We start from the raw sequence: 19,343 nt of genomic DNA, 5'->3' as shown, positions 1-19,343 counted from the left end.
GGTTGGAGGCAGTCGCCCTCCAACAACAACGGAGGGCGGAGGAACGACGCTCACAACAATGACCGGAGCGCCGGGTCTAAAACAGCAAGTTGGCACAGTAGGGGGCACAGGTGGTGCATCGGCCAGTCCTCGGTCAACCCATGGCACCTGGGGGTCTGTCCCACGAAATGCCAGCGGGCGTTCGACACTTCACGTGGCTTGGCACAAGCGCCGTGGTGACGTTATTGTTACTTAGTGGCGAATGGGGGTTGTGTGTGTGGGGTCGTGTCGTGGTACTGGTAGGACCCTCCTGGTTACACCAGCCCACAGAAGATTATTGTATCCGTTTAACACGTAGGCTTTCGCGACCAATATTCATAATCAACGTTTTTGGGTTTAGATCGCGATATTTATAAATGTGTCGGGTGGTGGAGGGTTACGACACATTTATAAATAACGCGATCTAAACCCAAAAACGTTGATTATGAATTATTGTATCCGTCCGTTGTGCAGGGTGGGATGGGGAGGGGCTGGGTGGGGAGGGTGGGGCGGGGCTGGGTGGGAGGGGTAGGGCTGGGTGGGGAGGGGCTGGTCACCCCGTGGTGCCCTTATAAAACTCAACGTTTAACCCACTCACGCCGGATTGTGTCCGCCCTCACAGTCGGGCATATTTGCGGAATACACCACGCCGCCGTTGACCCTGGCCATTGACCGAGCAACCCAATGTTCCTACCAGCTCCCTCCGCAGGAATGTGTTTAATGCGCTGCACTACAAACCCGGCTACCCGAGTTCGATTCGTGCTCGCGGCCAACACCAGTAGCGAATATCTAAACCGGTTCTGGGCCTGCCCTAGGTCTACTCAGCCTCAAATGAGTACCTGGTGGGGTATATAAATATCGCCACTAGGGAGAGATAGGCGGCTGGGCGTGCCCTCGTGTCTCGTGCCGGCTGCCATAACTGCTCGCTAACAACACCCGAACAGTCGGTTACAGGCGACACGGAGGATCTTGTTATACAGGTAGGAACAACAGTTCCACACTGCCCACCAGGGAGTATGTGTCTGTCTGTCGTGGGGGGGGGGGTCACAAGATATGTGGACCACCGCCCTCACGAGAGAGTGCGTGTGGCGGGCCACAAGACATGTGGACCACCGCACGCACGAGTGTGTGAGAGGGGGGGGGGTCACAAGACATGTAGACCACCGCCCGAATGTGTGTGTTGGTGTGGGGGGGGTGAGTCACAAGACATGTGGACCACCGCCCGCACGAGTGTGTGGGGGGGGGCTCACAAGATATGTGGACCACCGCCCTCGCGAGAGAGTTTGTGTGGGGGGTCACAAGACATGTGGACCTCCGCCCGCACGAGGGTGTGTGTGTGTGGGGGGGGTCACAAGACACGTGGACCACCGCACGAGTGTGTGTGTTTTGGAGTGTTAGGGAGGGGGGGGGCTGTCACAAGACATGTGGACCACCGCCCGCACGAGTGTGTGGGGAGGGGGTCACAAGATATGTGGACCACCGCCCTCACGAGAGTGTGTGAGGGGGGTCACAAGACATGTGGACCACCGCCCGCACGATTGTGTGTGATGATGATGATTGATGATGATGATGATTGATGATGATTGATGATTCATGATGATGATTCATGATGATGATGATTCATGATGATGATGATTCATGATGATGATTCATGATGATGATGATTCATGATGATGATGATTCATGATGATGATGATTCATGATGATGATGATTAGGGTTAGGGTTTAGGGGTTAGGGTTAGGGGTTAGGGTTAGGGGTTAGGGTTAGGGTTGTTAGGGTTAGGGTTATTAGGGTTAGGGTTATTAGGGTTAGGGTTATTAGGGTTAGGGTTATTAGGGTTAGGGGTTAGGGTTAGGGGTTAGGGTTAGGGGTTAGGGTTTAGGGTTTAGGGTTAGGGGTTAGGGTTAGGGGTTAGGGTTAGGGGTTAGGGTTAGGGGTTAGGGTTAGGGTTTACGGTTAGGGTTTACGGTTAGGGTTTAGGGGTTAGGGTTAGGGTTAGGGGTTAGGGTTAGGGGTTAGGGGTTAGGGATTAGGGGTTAGGGGTTAGGGTTATTAGGGTTAGGGGTTAGGGTTATTAGGGTTAGGGGTTAGGGTTATTAGGTTTAGGGGTTAGGGTTATTAGGGTTAGGGGTTAGGGTTATTAGGGTTAGGGATTAGGGTTATTAGGGTTAGGGGTTAGGGTTATTAGGGTTAGGGGTTAGGGTTATTAGGGTTAGGGGTTAGGGTTATTAGGGTTAGGGGTTAGGGTTATTAGGGTTAGGGTTATTAGGGTTAGGGTTATTAGGGTTAGGGGTTAGGGTTATTAGGGTTAGGGGTTAGGGTTATTAGGGTTAGGGGTTAGGGTTATTAGGGTTAGGGTTATTAGGGTTATTAGGGTTAGGGTTATTAGGGTTAGGGGTTAGGGTTATTAGGGTTAGGGGTTAGGGTTATTAGGGTTAGGGGTTAGGGTTATTAGGGTTAGGGGTTAGGGTTATTAGGGTTAGGGTTATTAGGGTTAGGGTTATTAGGGTTACGGTTAGGGTTATTAGGGTTAGGGGTTAGGGTTATTAGGGTTAGGGGTTAGGGTTATTAGGCTTAGGGGTTAGGGTTATTAGGGTTAGGGGTTAGGGTTATTAGGGTTAGGGGTTAGGGTTATTAGGGTTAGGGGTTAGGGTTATTAGGGTTAGGGGTTAGGGTTATTAGGGTTAGGGGTTAGGGTTATTAGGGTTAGGGGTTAGGGTTATTAGGGTTAGGGGTTAGGGTTATTAGGGTTAGGGGTTAGGGTTATTAGGGTTAGGGGTTAGGGTTATTAGGGTTAGGGGTTAGGGTTATTAGGGTTAGGGGTTAGGGTTATTAGGGTTAGGGGTTAGGGTTATTAGGGTTAGGGGTTAGGGTTATTAGGGTTAGGGGTTAGGGTTATTAGGGTTATTATGGTTAGGGGTTAGGGTTATTAGGGTTAGGGGTTAGGGTTATTAGGGTTAGGGGTTAGGGTTATTAGGATTAGGGGTTAGGGTTATTAGGGTTAGGGGTTAGGGTTATTAGGGTTAGGGGTTAGGGTTATTAGGGTTAGGGGTTAGGGTTATTAGGGTTAGGGGTTAGGGTTATTAGGGTTAGGGGTTAGGGTTATTAGGGTTAGGGGTTAGGGTTATTAGGGTTAGGGGTTAGGGTTATTAGGGTTAGGGGTTAGGGTTATTAGGGTTAGGGGTTAGGGTTATTAGGGTTAGGGTTTAGGGTTATTAGGGTTAGGGGTTAGGGTTGTTAGGGTTAGGGGTTAGGGTTATTAGGGTTAGGGGTTAGGGTTATTAGGGTTAGGGGTTAGGGTTATTAGGGTTAGGGGTTAGGGTTATTAGGGTTAGGGGTTAGGGTTATTAGGGTTAGGGGTTAGGGTTATTAGGGTTAGGGGTTAGGGTTATTAGGGTTAGGGGTTAGGGTTATTAGGGTTAGGGGTTAGGGTTATTAGGGTTAGGGGTTAGGGTTATTAGGGTTAGGGGTTAGGGTTATTAGGGTTAGGGGTTAGGGTTATTAGGGTTAGGGGTTAGGGTTATTAGGGTTAGGGTTATTAGGGTTAGGGTTATTAGGGTTAGGGGTTAGGGTTATTAGGGTTAGGGTTATTAGGGTTAGGGGTTAGGGTTATTAGGGTTAGGGGTTAGGGTTATTAGGGTTAGGGTTATTAGGGTTAGGGGTTAGGGTTATTAGGGTTAGGGTTATTAGGGTTAGGGTTATTAGGGTTAGGGTTATTAGGGTTATTAGGGTTAGGGTTATTAGGGTTAGGGTTATTAGGGTTAGGGTTATTAGGGTTAGGGTTATTAGGGTTATTAGGGTTAGGGTTATTAGGGTTATTAGGGTTAGGGTTATTAGGGTTATTAGGGTTAGGGTTATTAGGGTTAGGGTTATTAGGGTTAGGGTTATTAGGGTTATTAAGGTTAGGGTTATTAGGGTTATTAGGGTTATTAGGGTTATTAGGGTTAGGGTTATTAGGGTTATTAGGGTTAGGGTTATTAGGGTTATTAGGGTTATTAGGGTTAGGGTTATTAGGGTTATTAGGGTTAGGGTTATTAGGGTTATTAGGGTTAGGGTTATTAGGGTTATTAGGGTTAGGGTTATTAGGGTTATTAGGGTTAGGGTTATTAGGGTTATTAGGGTTATTAGGGTTAGGGTTATTAGGGTTAGGGGTTAGGGTTAGGGGTAGGGTTAGGGATAGGGTTAGGGCTCGATTATTCCAACTCACTACTCTCCGGGACATCTGGCAAAAACATTACCAAGCTGATGCGTGTACAAAATTATTTTACTGGCGTCATGACGGGTACTGCAAAATCCGACCATGTCTGTCCAGTGCTCACCGAACTGCATTGGCTTCCTGTTGCCGAACTCATACAGTATAAGATTGCACTCATTACATACAAAGCGCTGGCCACAAGTGAACCCCAATACCTTGCTGGTATCATCAAAGAGCATCAACCATCACGCAAACTCCGGTCATCCTCGTAGCAGCTTTTGGCTAGTCATCGAACAAAGACGGTCGCTGCATTGCACGCTTTCAGATGCACTTCTGCAGCCGTCTGGAATGTTCTTCCCTCCGAGATTAAGAAGTCACTGGAGCTACGCATTTTTAAAATCTAGGTTGAAAATATATTTTCTTTAGAACTGCTTTTCGTGCTTAGTTTGGTGTCCCTCCTAGCAACCTCCGATGACCATGGTTGGCTATGTACGGTGTGAAAGAAGTTCAACATACACACCAACATGGACACTCGCTAAATATGTCATGCCGCCGCCACGAAGCCGTTCAGCAGGCGCCCCATCTAAGACCTCGCCACCACCAAGCGACGGAGCCGACCCCGCGTCCCCCTCACCTCACCTCACACGAACACACCCGCACGCATTCCCCCCCCCCCCCCATAGCGCTCCGTGGGGAGGTCACCTGGCCGACCGGTTTTTATCCGAGAAGCCCTTATCGGGATTAAACTTTCACGGTTTCCGGCGACCAGGGAATTGGACGACCTCCCCCGACGCTACTTTGCACCGCGGCGCTGCGACCGGCCTTAAGGTTGCAAGGTCGCAGCGAGGGGCCACTCGGCCACCGCGGGGGAAACGCATCTCACACACCCCACACACGCAAGTATCGACGGGGCAGGCAGAGGGAATAAGCATTGTGATGGAGGAGCATCATTAGAAAACACGCAGGCACCATTGTTAGGGGAGTTAAAGGATAAGGCTGTTAGTATGAGTAATCGGGAGAGCGGGGTCACGCGGGGAGCCGTGCACAAATTCCCACGGCGCACCTTTGTGACGGACGCCGCCGCATAAACTGCGATAATGGGGGGGGGCCTGCGTGAGAAAGGGATTGATTGGAATTTGCGCCGCGCAGGTTGAGCATTAAGTAGCATATCAAAAGCGCCCGGAACGGCGGTGCGCATGCGAGAGGGTCGCGAGCCTATTGTCCAGAGTCGCATTCCCTTTGAGGTAGGGAGGATAAATGGGGAGCGCAAAGGGGAAATCGCTCTGTTGCTCCGAGAAGCCAACGTCCAGGACTGCCCCAGCTCTGCCCTCCGGACGTCCGTGCGACGTGTCGAGGCAAGCAGCGAGGAAAACCCACGGAACGTCGAGTGCCTCAAACCGTGAGTAAGGAGGTAAAAGTGTTTCGTGAACGATAAATAGGGAATAGGTTCCGGGCTAGTAGAGTAGGCAGCCTCGTCGATTCATACTGACTCAACAACCAGTCCCACGTAGCAGACAATAAATCATTAATAGCTGATCGTGGCCTCGTGTGATCTCGTGTTATAAGTGTGAACGCGTGTGGTACTGTGTATGCGTAAGCTCGCGGCGTGCGTAATCAGCGTACCCCAGGTGCGCGATCATAACGTGAGCGGCGAGCGCGGCGCAGAGCGGCGCAAGAGTGGGTATCGCGTGTGGAGCTGTATGCGTGTGTGCGCGCACGTTCACGACGGGTATAATACAGGTGCGCGATCCTAGCGTGAGTGGTCAGGGTTGAGTGAGTGCCGCGCAGAGCTGTGTGTGGGTGTGCGCGTACGTAATTAAACATGCCTACTACGCGGACCCGCGGGGGAGGGGAATCCTGGAGCGACGGCTCTCACCCCATGGGTGAAGAACGCAGCAGCGGTTCGCCTAGCAGCGAGAGGGCGAGTAATGATTTTAACCCGGCCGTTAGGGGTACCGAGGGAGGGATCTCGGGGGCTAGCGACCCTCACACGGACACGTACACACGCGTATATGTAGGGGTGACACGCGCTGGAAAATGGGATCGTGTGTGCTACCCGTCAAGTGGTCTCCCGCCGTAATTTACAATATTACATACACACACATACACACAGTGTACACGTGTGTGTACACACTGTCCATGTGTGTGTACACACTGTCCATGTGTGTGTACACACACAATAATGTCCACATTGTTGAGCTGAGCACACACACCCAAGGGGTCTCTGTTCAAGGGAGGGAGCAATGGAAAATTAATCTTAATCAACTTAAACTCTAATCCCGCTACGTGACGTCACCACTCAGCATGACCTCATCGGCGTGAAACGCCAGGGGGAGGTGTACCTTGCTAGTGACGTCATGTCACCAAAGTATTCACCCCAACCCGTCTCAAGGGAGCGTGACGTCACCTCTGCCTGGGTCACTTCCGTTATCTGTTCAAGTACTATCCTTATTTGGGCAAAGCCACACCCACTGACTGGCGGCTCATTAACATAATTTATTCGTGAAATACGTCACGAGTTCGTTGTGATCGGTTCGGCACCAACGGCCCATCCCTCCACGATTGGGCCAGGCTCATTAACATAATTTATGTAAGTTACAGAGCCGCTCATTGTGGGAGGGGAGTGTCTTGTAACCCACAAGTGACGTCATGTCACCTGCTGCTGCGGCGTGACGTCACGAGGTAACGGAAAGTTGACGCTCCGCGCGGGAACTGAAATCTGAGGCGAGAAATTCTCATCGCGGTTGTGGTTGTGGTTGTTGTTGTTGTGGTTGTTGTTGTTTACCGAGGTAGAGCCTCGCTCTCTCTCTCGTAGGGATGTCAATTGAGTAGCAGCGAGCATGGAAGCGATGTCCACTTTGGAACTTTACAACGCGGGGCCTTGCCTCCTGCCCTCGCCTGGTCGCGTTCGCTTCAATTCTCTCGCTTAGTTGAGCAATTTCGATTTAAAGCTTTCGTGACTGCAGTGATTCATCTTCTTGGTTCTTTCGGTAAAGTCACGTAGAAGGGAAGTAATAAAATAAAACAATAAAACTATCCAATTGTATTATGTTTTATATCACGTAGAATGGAAATAATAAAATAATATTCCCTTTTATTTTTATTATTTCCATTCTAAGTGACTTTACCGAAAGAACCAAGAAGATAGTTTAGCAACCTGTGGAAGAACGCGATCAGCCAGGCGACGCGTTAGTTCTAGGTGAAGTCACCATGTAGGTAAGAAATGAATACAAATTCATAAAAGTAACAATAGAAATAAAATATAAACAAATCACGACGTTTCGGAGGCAACACAAGTCTATAATGTAGACTAGCCTGGTTATTAAGCTGGGTGAGTGTACTGGCAGTCTATAATGTAGACTGTAGCCTGGTTATTAAGCTGGGTGAGTGCACTGGCAGTCTATAATGTAGACTGTAGCCTGGTTATTAAGCTGGGTGAGTGTACTGGCAGTCTATAATGTAGACTGTAGCCTGGTTATTAAGCTGGGTGAGTGTACTGGCAGTCTATAATGTAGACTGTAGCCTGGTTATTAAGCTGGGTGAGTGCACTGGCAGTCTATAATGTAGACTGTAGCCTGGTTATTAAGCTGGGTGAGTGTACTGGCAGTCTATAATGTAGACTGTAGCCTGGTTATTAAGCTGGGTGAGTGTACTGGCAGTCTATAATGTAGACTGTATCCTGGTTATTAAGCTGGGTGAGTGTACTGGCAGTCTATAATGTAGACTGTAGCCTGGTTATTAAGCTGGGTGAGTGCACTGGCAGTCTATAATGTAGACTGTAGCCTGGTTATTAAGCTGGGTGAGTGTACTGGCAGTCTATAATGTAGACTGTAGCCTGGTTATTAAGCTGGGTGAGTGTACTGGCAGTCTATAATGTAGACTGTAGCATGGTTATTGAGCTGGGTGAGTGTACTGGCAGTCTATAATGTAGACTGTAGCCTGGTTATTAAGCTGGGTGAGTGTACTGGCAGTCTATAATGTAGACTGTATCCTGGTTATTAAGCTGGGTGAGTGTACTGGCAGTCTATAATGTAGACTGTAGCCTGGTTATTAAGCTGGGTGAGTGCACTGGCAGTCTATAATGTAGACTGTAGCCTGGTTATTAAGCTGGGTGAGTGTATTGGCAGTCTATAATGTAGACTGTAGCCTGGTTATTGAGCTGGGTGAGTGTACTGGCAGTCTATAATGTAGACTGTAGCCTGGTTATTAAGCTGGGTGAGTGTACTGGCAGTCTATAATGTAGACTGTAGCCTGGTTATTAAGCTGGGTGAGTGTACTGGCAGTCTATAATGTAGACTGTAGCATGGTTATTAAGCTGGGTGAGTGTACTGGCAGTCTATAATGTAGACTATAATTTGCTGCATCAAGTGAGGCGTGATTTATTATAATTTTATTATTTTATTTCTATTTTTACTTTTATTAATTTTAATTTCATTTTTACCTACGTGGTGACTTTACCGAAAAAACCTAAGAGTACGTTAGTTGGTGTGTTGACCGACTCTCTGTGTTGCATTACATGAAGTGTCTCTCTCTCTCTGTGCAGTCACCAAACCTCCAAGTCTCTCATTGACACAAGGCCGTCATTATAACATGTTATAATAAGTATAGTATTATGTTATAATATATAATAATTATAATGTTATAATAAGTATAATATGTTATAATTATTATATTAATATATATTAATTATAATGTTATAATAAGTATAATATGTCATAATTATAATGTTATAATATGTTATAATAAGTATTATAATCAAATATGCCCCCTCAATATGGTGCTGTAAAAATATTTGTAAATAATAATTGCGATGCTCTGTTAATAAAGACAACAATTTGCTAAACCTCGGCCACGAAATCTGGACTTGTCTTCATATAACAATGCATAGATTCCTGTTTATAGGATTGCGTTGTACTTTATGAATCCCTAATCTCTGCCATTACATACTATGAAACAAGAAAGGTAAAAAAGAAAAAATAGAGCAATGTATTACAATACACTATTAGACATTGTATCAAATAAAACAAAGTCCATCCCATGTGTTAGTGAACTTTTTAAAATATTTTAGGGAGGAAATGGCAGGAAAATAGTTTTCAAATTTATATATTTTTCTGGGGGGGGGACCCCAGACCCGTGGAATATTTGGTCCCCCCCAATGTTGACTCCATGGCTACGGCCTTGCATTGACGTGCTAGTTTCTCTACCCCCCCCCCCTCTCTCTATTTAAGGCCTCAACACAGAGGCGTTGTTTCTCTGTGTGCCTATGTGTGTCTCTCTCTGTGTGACTCTGTGTCATCTCTCTCTGTGTGTCTATGTGTGTGTGTCTCTCTCTGTGTGTCTTTCTGTCATCTCTCTCTGTGTGTCTTAATGTGTGTCTCTCTCTGTGTGTCTTTGTGTCATCTCTCTCTGCTTATGCATCTGTCTATGTGTCTCCGTGTCTCTCTCTCAAATTGAGCAATCTTTGGAAGAACGTTATCAACCAGGTAGGGTGTTGACTGTTATGTTAGCTGACTCTAAGTTTAATAGGTTTTTTTTCTCTTTCATTTGTACCTGATGATGATTGCTTGTGTTGCAGTTGAAACGTCGTATGCTATTATGTAATGTATTTATTTATTCTACGTGACTTTACCGAAAGAACCAAAGAGTACCTTGCTGAAGTTTTAATTTCCCTTCACCTGGCTCGCTACTTTGTAACTTGTTTTGTTTTAAATATTCACACAGTTTTTTTTCATTTTTTACCAGGCCACGCCCGCTTGAGCTGCTGTACCGCTCTTGTTTTCAGAAGCGACCTGCCCACAACAACAATAACAACAAGGTGAGGCTCGTCAACAGCGTGGTGGTGTTCACTCTAGACGCGTGGCGGTGTTCACTATAGACACGTGGAGGTGTTCACTCTGGACACGTGGAGGTGTTCACTCTGGACGCGTGGAGGTGTTCACTATAGACACGTGGCGGTGTTCACTATAGACACGTGGCGGTGTTCACTATAGACACGTGGAGGTGTTCACTCTGGACGCGTGGAGGTGTTCACTATAGACACGTGGCGGTGTTCACTATAGACACGTGGCGGTGTTCACTATAGACACGTGGAGGTGTTCACTATAGACACGTGGCGGTGTTCACTATAGACACGTGGAGGTGTTCACTATAGACACGTGGAGGTGTTCACTATAGACACGTGGCGGTGTTCACTCTGGACACGTGGCGGTGTCCACTCTAGACGCGTGGAGGTGTTCACTCTGGACACGTGGCAGTGTTCACTCTAGACGCGTGGAGGTGTTCACTCTGGACACGTGGAGGTGTTCACTATAGATGCGTGGAGGTGTTCACTCTAGACGCGTGGAGGTGTTCACTATAGACACGTGGCGGTGTTCACTCTAGACGCGTGGAGGTGTTCACTATAGACACGTGGCGGTGTTCACTCTAGACACGTGGCGGTGTTCACTCTAGACGCGTGGCGGTGTTCACTATAGACACGTGGAGGTGTTCACTATAGACGCGTGGCGGTGTTCACTATAGACACGTGGCGGTGTTCACTATAGACACGTGGAGGTGTTCACTATAGACGCGTGGCGGTGTTCACTATAGACACGTGGAGGTGTTCACTATAGACACGTGGCGGTGTTCACTCTAGACGCGTGGCGGTGTTCACTATAGACACGTGGAGGTGTTCACTATAGACGCGTGGCGGTGTTCACTATAGACACGTGGAGGTGTTCACTATAGACACGTGGAGGTGTTCACTATAGACACGTGGCGGTGTTCACTATAGACACGTGGAGGTGTTCACTCTAGACACGTGGAGGTGTTCACTCTAGACGCGTGGCGGTGTTCACTATAGACACGTGGAGGTGTTCACTATAGACGCGTGGCGGTGTTCACTCTGGACACGTGGAGGTGTTCACTATAGACGCGTGGCGGTGTTCACTCTGGACACGTGGAGGTGTTCACTATAGACGCGTGGCGGTGTTCACTATAGACACGTGGCGGTGTTCACTATAGACGCGTGGCGGTGTTCACTATAGACGCGTGGAGGTGTTCACTATAGACACGTGGCGGTGTTCACTATAGACGCGTGGAGGTGTTCACTATAGACACGTGGCGGTGTTCACTATAGACGCGTGGCGGTGTTCACTATAGACGCGTGGAGGTGTTCACTATAGACGCGTGGCGGTGTTCACTATAGACGCGTGGAGGTGTTCACTATAGACGCGTGGCGGTGTTCACTATAGACGCGTGGAGGTGTTCACTATAGACACGTGGAGGTGTTCACTATAGACACGTGGAGGTGTTCACTATAGACACGTGGCGGTGTTCACTATAGACGCGTGGAGGTGTTCACTATAGACGCGTGGCGGTGTTCACTATAGACGCGTGGAGGTGTTCACTATAGACACGTGGAGGTGTTCACTATAGACGCGTGGCGGTGTTCACTATAGACGCGTGGTGGTGTTCACTATAGACACGTGGCGGTGTTCACTATAGACACGTGGAGGTGTTCACTATAGACACGTGGCGGTGTTCACTATAGACACGTGGAGGTGTTCACTATAGACACGTGGCGGTGTTCACTATAGACGCGTGGCGGTGTTCACTCTAGACATGTGGCGGTGTTCACTCTAGACACGTGGCGGTGTTCACTATAGACGCGTGGTGGTGTTCACTATAGACGCGTGGTGGTGTTCACTATAGACACGTGGCGGTGTTCACTCTAGACACGTGGAGGTGTTCACTATAGACACGTGGCGGTGTTCACTATAGACGCGTGGCAGTGTTCACTATAGACGCGTGGAGGTGTTCACTCTGGACACGTGGAGGTGTTCACTATAGACGCGTGGCGGTGTTCACTATAGACGCGTGGAGGTGTTCACTCTAGACGCGTGGCGGTGTTCACTATAGACGCGTGGAGGTGTTCACTATAGACGCGTGGAGGTGTTCACTATAGACACGTGGAGGTGTTCACTCTAGACGCGTGGCGGTGTTCACTATAGACACGTGGAGGTGTTCACTATAGACGCGTGGTGGTGTTCACTATAGACACGTGGCGGTGTTCACTATAGACACGTGGCAGTGTTCACTATAGACACGTGGTGGTGTTCACTATAGACACGTGGCGGTGTTCACTATAGACACGTGGAGGTGTTCACTATAGACGCGTGGCGGTGTTCACTATAGACACGTGGAGGTGTTCACTATAGACACGTGGCGGTGTTCACTATAGACGTGTGGAGGGGAAACCCGGGAATCGGGAAGGAAATCCACGCGACCACGGGGAGAGAGAGAGACACGTAAACTACAAATATACAGCAGGCGTCAGGGTCGGGATCGAACCCACGACTTCCTGTATGCCAGGACAGGTAGTTAACATCTCACCACAGAGAGACACACAGCCTCGGCTGTGTTGGTTGATCCTCAATGAATTACTTGGTGGAGTGAGGAAGCATTAATACTGAGCAGGTGAAGGTGGCCAGGCGTAGGTCTGGATACACCACCACCTGTGAACCATGCTGCCAGTGTGTGAGAGTGGTGGAGCCAGTGGGGGTGGGGTGGCACGTGCCCCCCCAACGATCCGATAGAAATCCGTAATTTCGATAGGATCATTGGGGTTTATTAGTAACTAGCTTCACTACCCGGCTTTGCCCGGGACTTGGATTCTTGTCTTGGATTAATTTAATATTCCCTCATAATTCAATGAAAAACCCTGAAAAAATTGATGCTTGCAAGAAAGAAGCCGAAACACTTCAATTTACCTAAATACGTCAGGTCGATTTTTGCCACTCGGGAAGGGAATGACGCGGCGCTCGCTTAGACATCCCCCCCCCCCCCCCAAAATACAAAAGTCTATTTTTCTTTCCTGAAGGCATCAACACGTTCAGCGAGCGCGATGACGATCACACGCGTCGAATGAAAAGCAAGGGACAAGTCCTTTCTTACTAACAACTCCTTTCTCACTAACAACTCCTTACTTACTAACAACTCCTGTAATTTTTCATTGCTGGAGGGGTTTCCCCCCCTACCTGAAAATCCTGGCTCCACCTCTGAGTGTGTGACATTGTCAAGTTTGTATTTGCAGTAAAGTCTATTAACTCTATTGAGCACAGAGGTTATATCAAAACAGTAGTTTATTTTAGTTTTCCTCTGGAAGTCTTTGTAAGAATGGAGTCAGGAAGTGATCACAGCACACACGTGCAGCAGCTGAAGTCGGAACTGCTCATCCCAGCAATCAAGGACATCTGTGCCTGGCTTCGCACCTCTAAGTTGCGATTGAACATTAATTATGCATTTGTGCATGACACAAATAGTATTATTTTCAACACCCTTTGCTATGTCAGCTGAATTTAGCTTTCATAAACATTTATTTTGAAGCCAAACAGCTGAAATTGTGTGCTCTGAGTTTTGGGTTAACGTTCATTTTGAAGATACGAGGGCTTCCAGGCATGTTTATGACCATTTGCCCTCTCATTGTGTACCATAACAGCCCATGTGATGAATTTTGGACACTTCTTTCACTATATCATGAATATATGAATAAGTATAGACGTGTAAGTCATGTGTGACTGTATATGCATTCCTCTGTGCATCGATACTGATGTGTAGATGGTGTGGATATTCCCTTTTTTCTGTCTGCAGTTGTCGCTTCCTCTGCAGAATTTGTCTGATGGAGCAAAGGCACTCGGTGCGGCTCGGTGCAAAAAGGCATCAATGCGACCGGTGTGCATACAGCACGGATCGTCCTAAATATTTTACACAGCACCAGAGAACTCACACAGGAGAGAAACCCTTCAAGTGCAGTGTGTGTGGGATGGCGTTTGCATGTTCAGCTACTCTTGTAACACACAAGAGAATACACACGGGAGAGAAACCCTTCAAGTGCAGTGTGTGTGGGAAGGCGTTTGCATGTTCATCTACTCTTGTAGCACACCAGAGAACACACACGGGAGAGAAACCCTTCAAGTGCAGTGTGTGTGGGAAGGCGTTTGCACATTCATCTGCTCTTATAAAACACCAGAGAACACACACGGGAGAGAAACCCTTCAAGTGCACTTTGTGTGGGAAGGCGTTTGCAGATTCATCTGCTCTTGTAAAACACCAGAGAACCCACACGGGAGAGAAACCCTTCAAGTGCAGTGTGTGTGGGAAGGCGTTTGCACGTTCATCTACTCTTGTAAAACACCAGAGAACACACACGGGAGAGAAACCCTTCAAGTGCAGTGTGTGTGGGAAGGCGTTTACACAGTCATCTGCTCTTGTAATACACAAGAGAACACACACAGGAGAGAAACCCTTCAAGTGCAGTGTGTGTGAGAAGGCGTTTACACTTTCACCATATCTTCAAAGACACCAGAGATCACGCAAGCATCAGAAGATCCACAAGGAGTGGAGTCTGAAATCAGCTTGTGAAAGTCAAAGTGCCTCAATGAGCCCATCCCTCATCAAACAAGAACCGGAAGAAAATCCCAGCTTGGACGCTTTTAAAGAAATCAAGGTGAAATATGAAGAGGTGAAATGTGAAAACGTGATGGTGAAGAGCGAAGAAGTGAAGGTAAAATGTGAAGATGAAGATTCAACTCCCAAATCGGACCTTCACATCGATGGAGACAACGTGAAGCAGGAGGAGAATTCTGACTGTGAGGCAGAGCGAGGCAACTCCCAGCAGTTTGTGGAAGTGGAGGTGTGGGTGGACTTCCTCCGAGACAATACAAAGTCAAATGGAGACCCGGGAGATGCGTAAGCCTTAGACCAGTGGTTCTTAACCTGGGTTCGATCGAACTCCTGGGGTTCGATCGAACCCCAGGGGTTCGGTGAGTCAGTCTCAGGGGTTCGGCGGAGGTTTAGACACACACCTGACTCATGATTGTGCACCAGTAAAACATGTACCTATGTTTTGAATTTGAAAAAATAATTTTATTTTTCCTATTAAGAATGGTTCTGTGAATGCGCATATGAAACTGGTGGGGTTCAGTACCTCCAACAAGGTTAAGAACCACTGCCTTAGACGATGCCGCTCCAATAGATGCACCTTTGTCACAGGCCTTTAATGACAAGAATGTGAAGTTGAACACTCAATTCCTAGGTGCAACCTGCAGGGTAAGAGCGGCCAGTCTTTGTGGACCTGTGTGTTGGATAGATCTCTAACCAGGACCGAGATCCAATAAGCTCCAAAGCATTCACTATGTTATAATTGCATTTATATGGTGCTTGATTAATTGTCCCAGCAACTATTATTCTTAGGTTTTTTCGTTAAAGTCACGTAGGTAAAACATTAAAATTAATGAAAGTAAAATAAAACAAAACAAAAATAAAATTCACGACGTTTCGGAGGCAACACAAGTCTCCGTCATCAGGTGGGACCGTCACAGCCGAATTAGCTGCATCAATTAGCTGCATCATCAGGTGGGACCGTCACAGCCGAATTAGCTGCATCACTTGATGCAGCTAATTCGGCTGTGACGGTCCCACCTGATGACGGAGACTTGTGTTGCCTCCGAAACGTGAATTTTATTTTTGTTTTGTTTTTATTTTTGTTTTGTTTTATTTTACTTTCATTATTTTTAATGTTTTACCTACGTGACTTTACCGAAAAAACCTAAGAATATGAATCATTGCAGTCACGAAAGCTTCAAATCTAGAATGCCCCAGCAACTCTTGAGTTTTGTATCGTATCTTGTCTCAAACACTCGAAGAGCATCTCCAAGTAGCAGCTGCCCCTGTGTGGCACAAGGTGGTGGCCCTGCACCGGCCTGCATGTGGACAAGAGCCTGTCAGTAGGGGGCGATGGTTGATGTGGCATCTCAGTTGTGGAGTGTATATATGCTTTTTTTCAAAATTCATGTTAAGAATAATTCGGCCAATATTTTTTAAATAAATGAATAAAACCAGCACTCGACCCGCAAGCACCAAGCAAATGGAGGTCGTAAAATGCCATTAAATATTAAACTCGGAGCGGGGGAAGTGGCTCTCGCAGAGTTTTATTGCAGTTGCCCATCTGTTTTCCACGGATGAAAAGATGGCTTGAGGAACCAAATTATCACCCCCAATAACGTAGAACAAACACGCACACGGACACGTACAACCCCCCCCCCCCACAGCAAAGCGGCATCAAAGGAAACTTGGGTCCTTTATGAGAAGAGAGAAAGAGGCGAGGGAATTATACAGTTTTTAGCACGAACACGGATCGTGTGAGCTCAGCTTCGCGAGGGAGCAGGGGCGGCAGTTCAGTCTCGCGAGGCAGCAGGGGCAGTATTCTCGCGACGGAGGCTTGCGAGGGAGCAGGCACCGACATCAACCATGGGAGTCGCGTCTCGCAGAGAGAAGGGGCGATGCGTTGTTAAGAGCTGAGTACAGCATGAGCCGACAAGAGTATCGCTGAAAGTTTTATGCTACATTCATCCTGATGTGTTGAGTCGCTCGCAAAGTCAAGGATTGCGACAAGTTGTATTGTACTAAGCTTTCACAGTTGTTTAAGAGCTGTGCGAATACACTCTTTGGTTCTTTTCGGTTAAGTCACGTCTACAAATAAAATAATAAATTAAAATAACATATTACGACGTTTCGATTGCAACACAAGCAATCATCATCAGGTATAAAAGAAATAGCAACACAAATCTAACTAGAAAAACTATAGACAGACATACAAGCAGACAGACATCACAACGGCACACAGAGAGAGAACACACATGTTATTTTAATTTATTATTTTATTTTTAGACGTGACTTAACCGAAAAGAACCAAAGAGTAATTCCTGCAGTCACGAAAGCTCCTAAATTAAGATTGAACCACTTCTACGGGGAAGTTTTAAGCTTATCCTTTTTCTTTCTGGCTATTTGTTCTCTCTGCCTGTGTCATCTCTTTGGAATTTTCACACTTAAAATTCTAACTTAGCAAATTTTGAAACACGTAATCAACCAGGCTATGCGTTAATTGTGTGTTAACCGACTCTCTGTGTTGTATTACATCACATTTTGATATTTTGCTAGGTTATTTAATTTTCGTGTGCCTGTCTCCTAATTTTCAATTTTGCGTGCCTGTTCCACATTGTCATCTTACTTGCAACAGGAGTACGTGGCCGTACACTCATTGATATGCTAATTCTCTCTACCCCCTCCCTCTCTCCGTCCCCGCCCCCCCTCTCTATATTTAAAGGACCGTCACAGAAACGACCCCTCTCTTTGTGCCGATGTGTGTTCTCTCTCTGTGTGCCGTTGTGATGTCTGTCTGCTTGTATGTCTGTCTATAGTTTTTCTAGTTAGATTTGTGTTGCTATTTCTTTTATACCTGATGATGATTGCTTGTGTTGCAATCGAAACGTCATAATATGTTATTTTAATTTATTATTTTATTTTTAGACGTGACTTAACCGAAAAGAACCAAAGAGTAATTCCTGCAGTCACGAAAGCTCCTAAATTAAGATTGTGCGAATACAATTCACAAATTTTGAGAGTGAGTGCCAGCAGGCAAGCAGCGCCAGCGAGAGCGCCGTGGGCTCGACCATACACACCAACAACACAGAAGCCTCGAGAGAGCAGAAGCTTGCAACAGGAGAAGACTCCAGCAACAGAAGAAGGGCCAGCAATCAACCAGGGTGGCGAGGCTCGCTGAGTAGCGATGTGCTACCCAGTGCGAATTCAGCGCTGACTGAAGAAGTATCGCTCGAAAGCCATTCTGCCCCGAGTGCCCGCTCCCACGAGCCGCTGCAGTTCGAGTTGAGCTGACGAGAATTCCAGCAATCAGCCTCGAGAAATGGCGGAAAGCGCCAAACAACGACCAAGCCAGCATCACGGCGCCAGCCGCGCCATCGAGCAAGGGCAGCTGCCAGCAGACGAGCGACAAGAGCGACCGAGCATCTTCAAGGACAAGCATCGTGCCAACGCAGCTCATCCAGTTGCGGAGAGAGACGGCAGCTAATGGCAAACACGCCCCTAGTGGGAGAGGGAGCTCTCCGAAGCCGTTCGTATGACACGCCTGCATTCGCACGCCAACACGCATCGCCGACATCTGCCTGACGCAAAGAATTGATCGAGGGAACAAAAACCACACGCACATATACAGTGAGGGAAAAAAGTATTTGATCCCCTGCTGATTTTGTACGTTTTCCCACTGACAAATAATCAGTCTATAGTTTTAATGGTAGGTTTATTTGAACAGCGAGAGGCAGAATAACAACAAAATCTAGAAAAACGCATGTCAAAAATGTTATAAATTGATTTGCATTTTAATGAGGGAAATAAGTATTTGACCCCGTCTCAATCAGAAAGATTTCTGGCTCCCAGGTGTCTTTTATACAGGTAACGAGCTGAGATTAGGAGCACACTCTTAAAGGGAGTGCTCCTAATCTCGGCTTGTTACCTGTATAAAAGACACCTGTTCACAGAAGCAATCAATCAGATTCCAAACTCTCCACCTTGGCCAAGACCAAAGAGCTCTCCAAGGATGTCAGGGACAAGATTGTAGACATACACAAGGTTGGAATTGGCTCTAAGACCATCGCCAAGCAGCTTGGTGAGAAGGTGACAACAGTTGGTGCGATTATTCGCAAATGGAAGAAACACAAAAGAACTGTCAATCTCCCTCGGCCTGGGGCTCCATGCAAGATCTCACCTCGTGGAGTTGCAATGATCATGAGAACGGTGAGAAATCAGCCCAGAAATACACAGGAGGATCTTGTCAATGATCTCAAGGCAGCTGGGACCATAGTCACCAAGAAAACAGTTGGTAACACACTACGCCGTGAAGGACTGAAATCCTGCAGCGCCCGCAAGGTCCCCCTGCTCAAGAAAGCACATATACATGCCTGTCTGAAGTTTGGCAATGAACATCTGAATGATTCAGAGGAGGTGCTGTATTTTTAGTATAGTGTGTTTATAATATAATTTTATGTAGATATCCACATTTACTTAAGATTTTTCTTCTGCAGTTTTTTTTGAAAATGCAATATTTGATATCTCAAAAACCTGATGTGATAGACAAAAACTGATGCCAGATTTGGAATTAGCACCCAAAAATTACCTTAAAAACGTTGGAATACCTTATGCCAGAAAAAGTGTGTTGACCAGTGTAATGCGACCCTAGACAACAAAGCTAAGCCTAATCATCATAACTGCCCTCATTAGCTGTACACCAATAAGGTT

General features: G+C 47.0%; 1 protein-coding gene across 1 annotated transcript in view; it reads left to right on the top strand.

Moving 5' to 3' along the window:
• Positions 1-6,865: 6,865 nt before the first annotated feature.
• Positions 6,866-19,343, top strand: part of LOC144949543 (uncharacterized) — a 59,026-nt gene continuing 46,548 nt past the window's right edge. Inside the window, exons 1-2 of the mRNA XM_078879472.1 lie at positions 6,866-6,896; positions 13,845-14,525. Coding sequence (XP_078735598.1) covers positions 13,873-14,525 — 653 coding nt within the window. The 5' untranslated portion in view covers positions 6,866-6,896; positions 13,845-13,872. The remainder of the gene's footprint in view (positions 6,897-13,844; positions 14,526-19,343) is intronic.

The sequence above is a fragment of the Lampetra fluviatilis genome, chromosome 54 (genome assembly GCF_964198595.1).
Source record: "Lampetra fluviatilis chromosome 54, kcLamFluv1.1, whole genome shotgun sequence".
Classification (NCBI taxonomy): Eukaryota; Metazoa; Chordata; class Hyperoartia; order Petromyzontiformes; family Petromyzontidae; genus Lampetra; species Lampetra fluviatilis.
The sequence above is the reverse complement of the archived record's forward strand: the minus strand, read 5'-3'. Positions and strand labels throughout refer to the sequence as shown.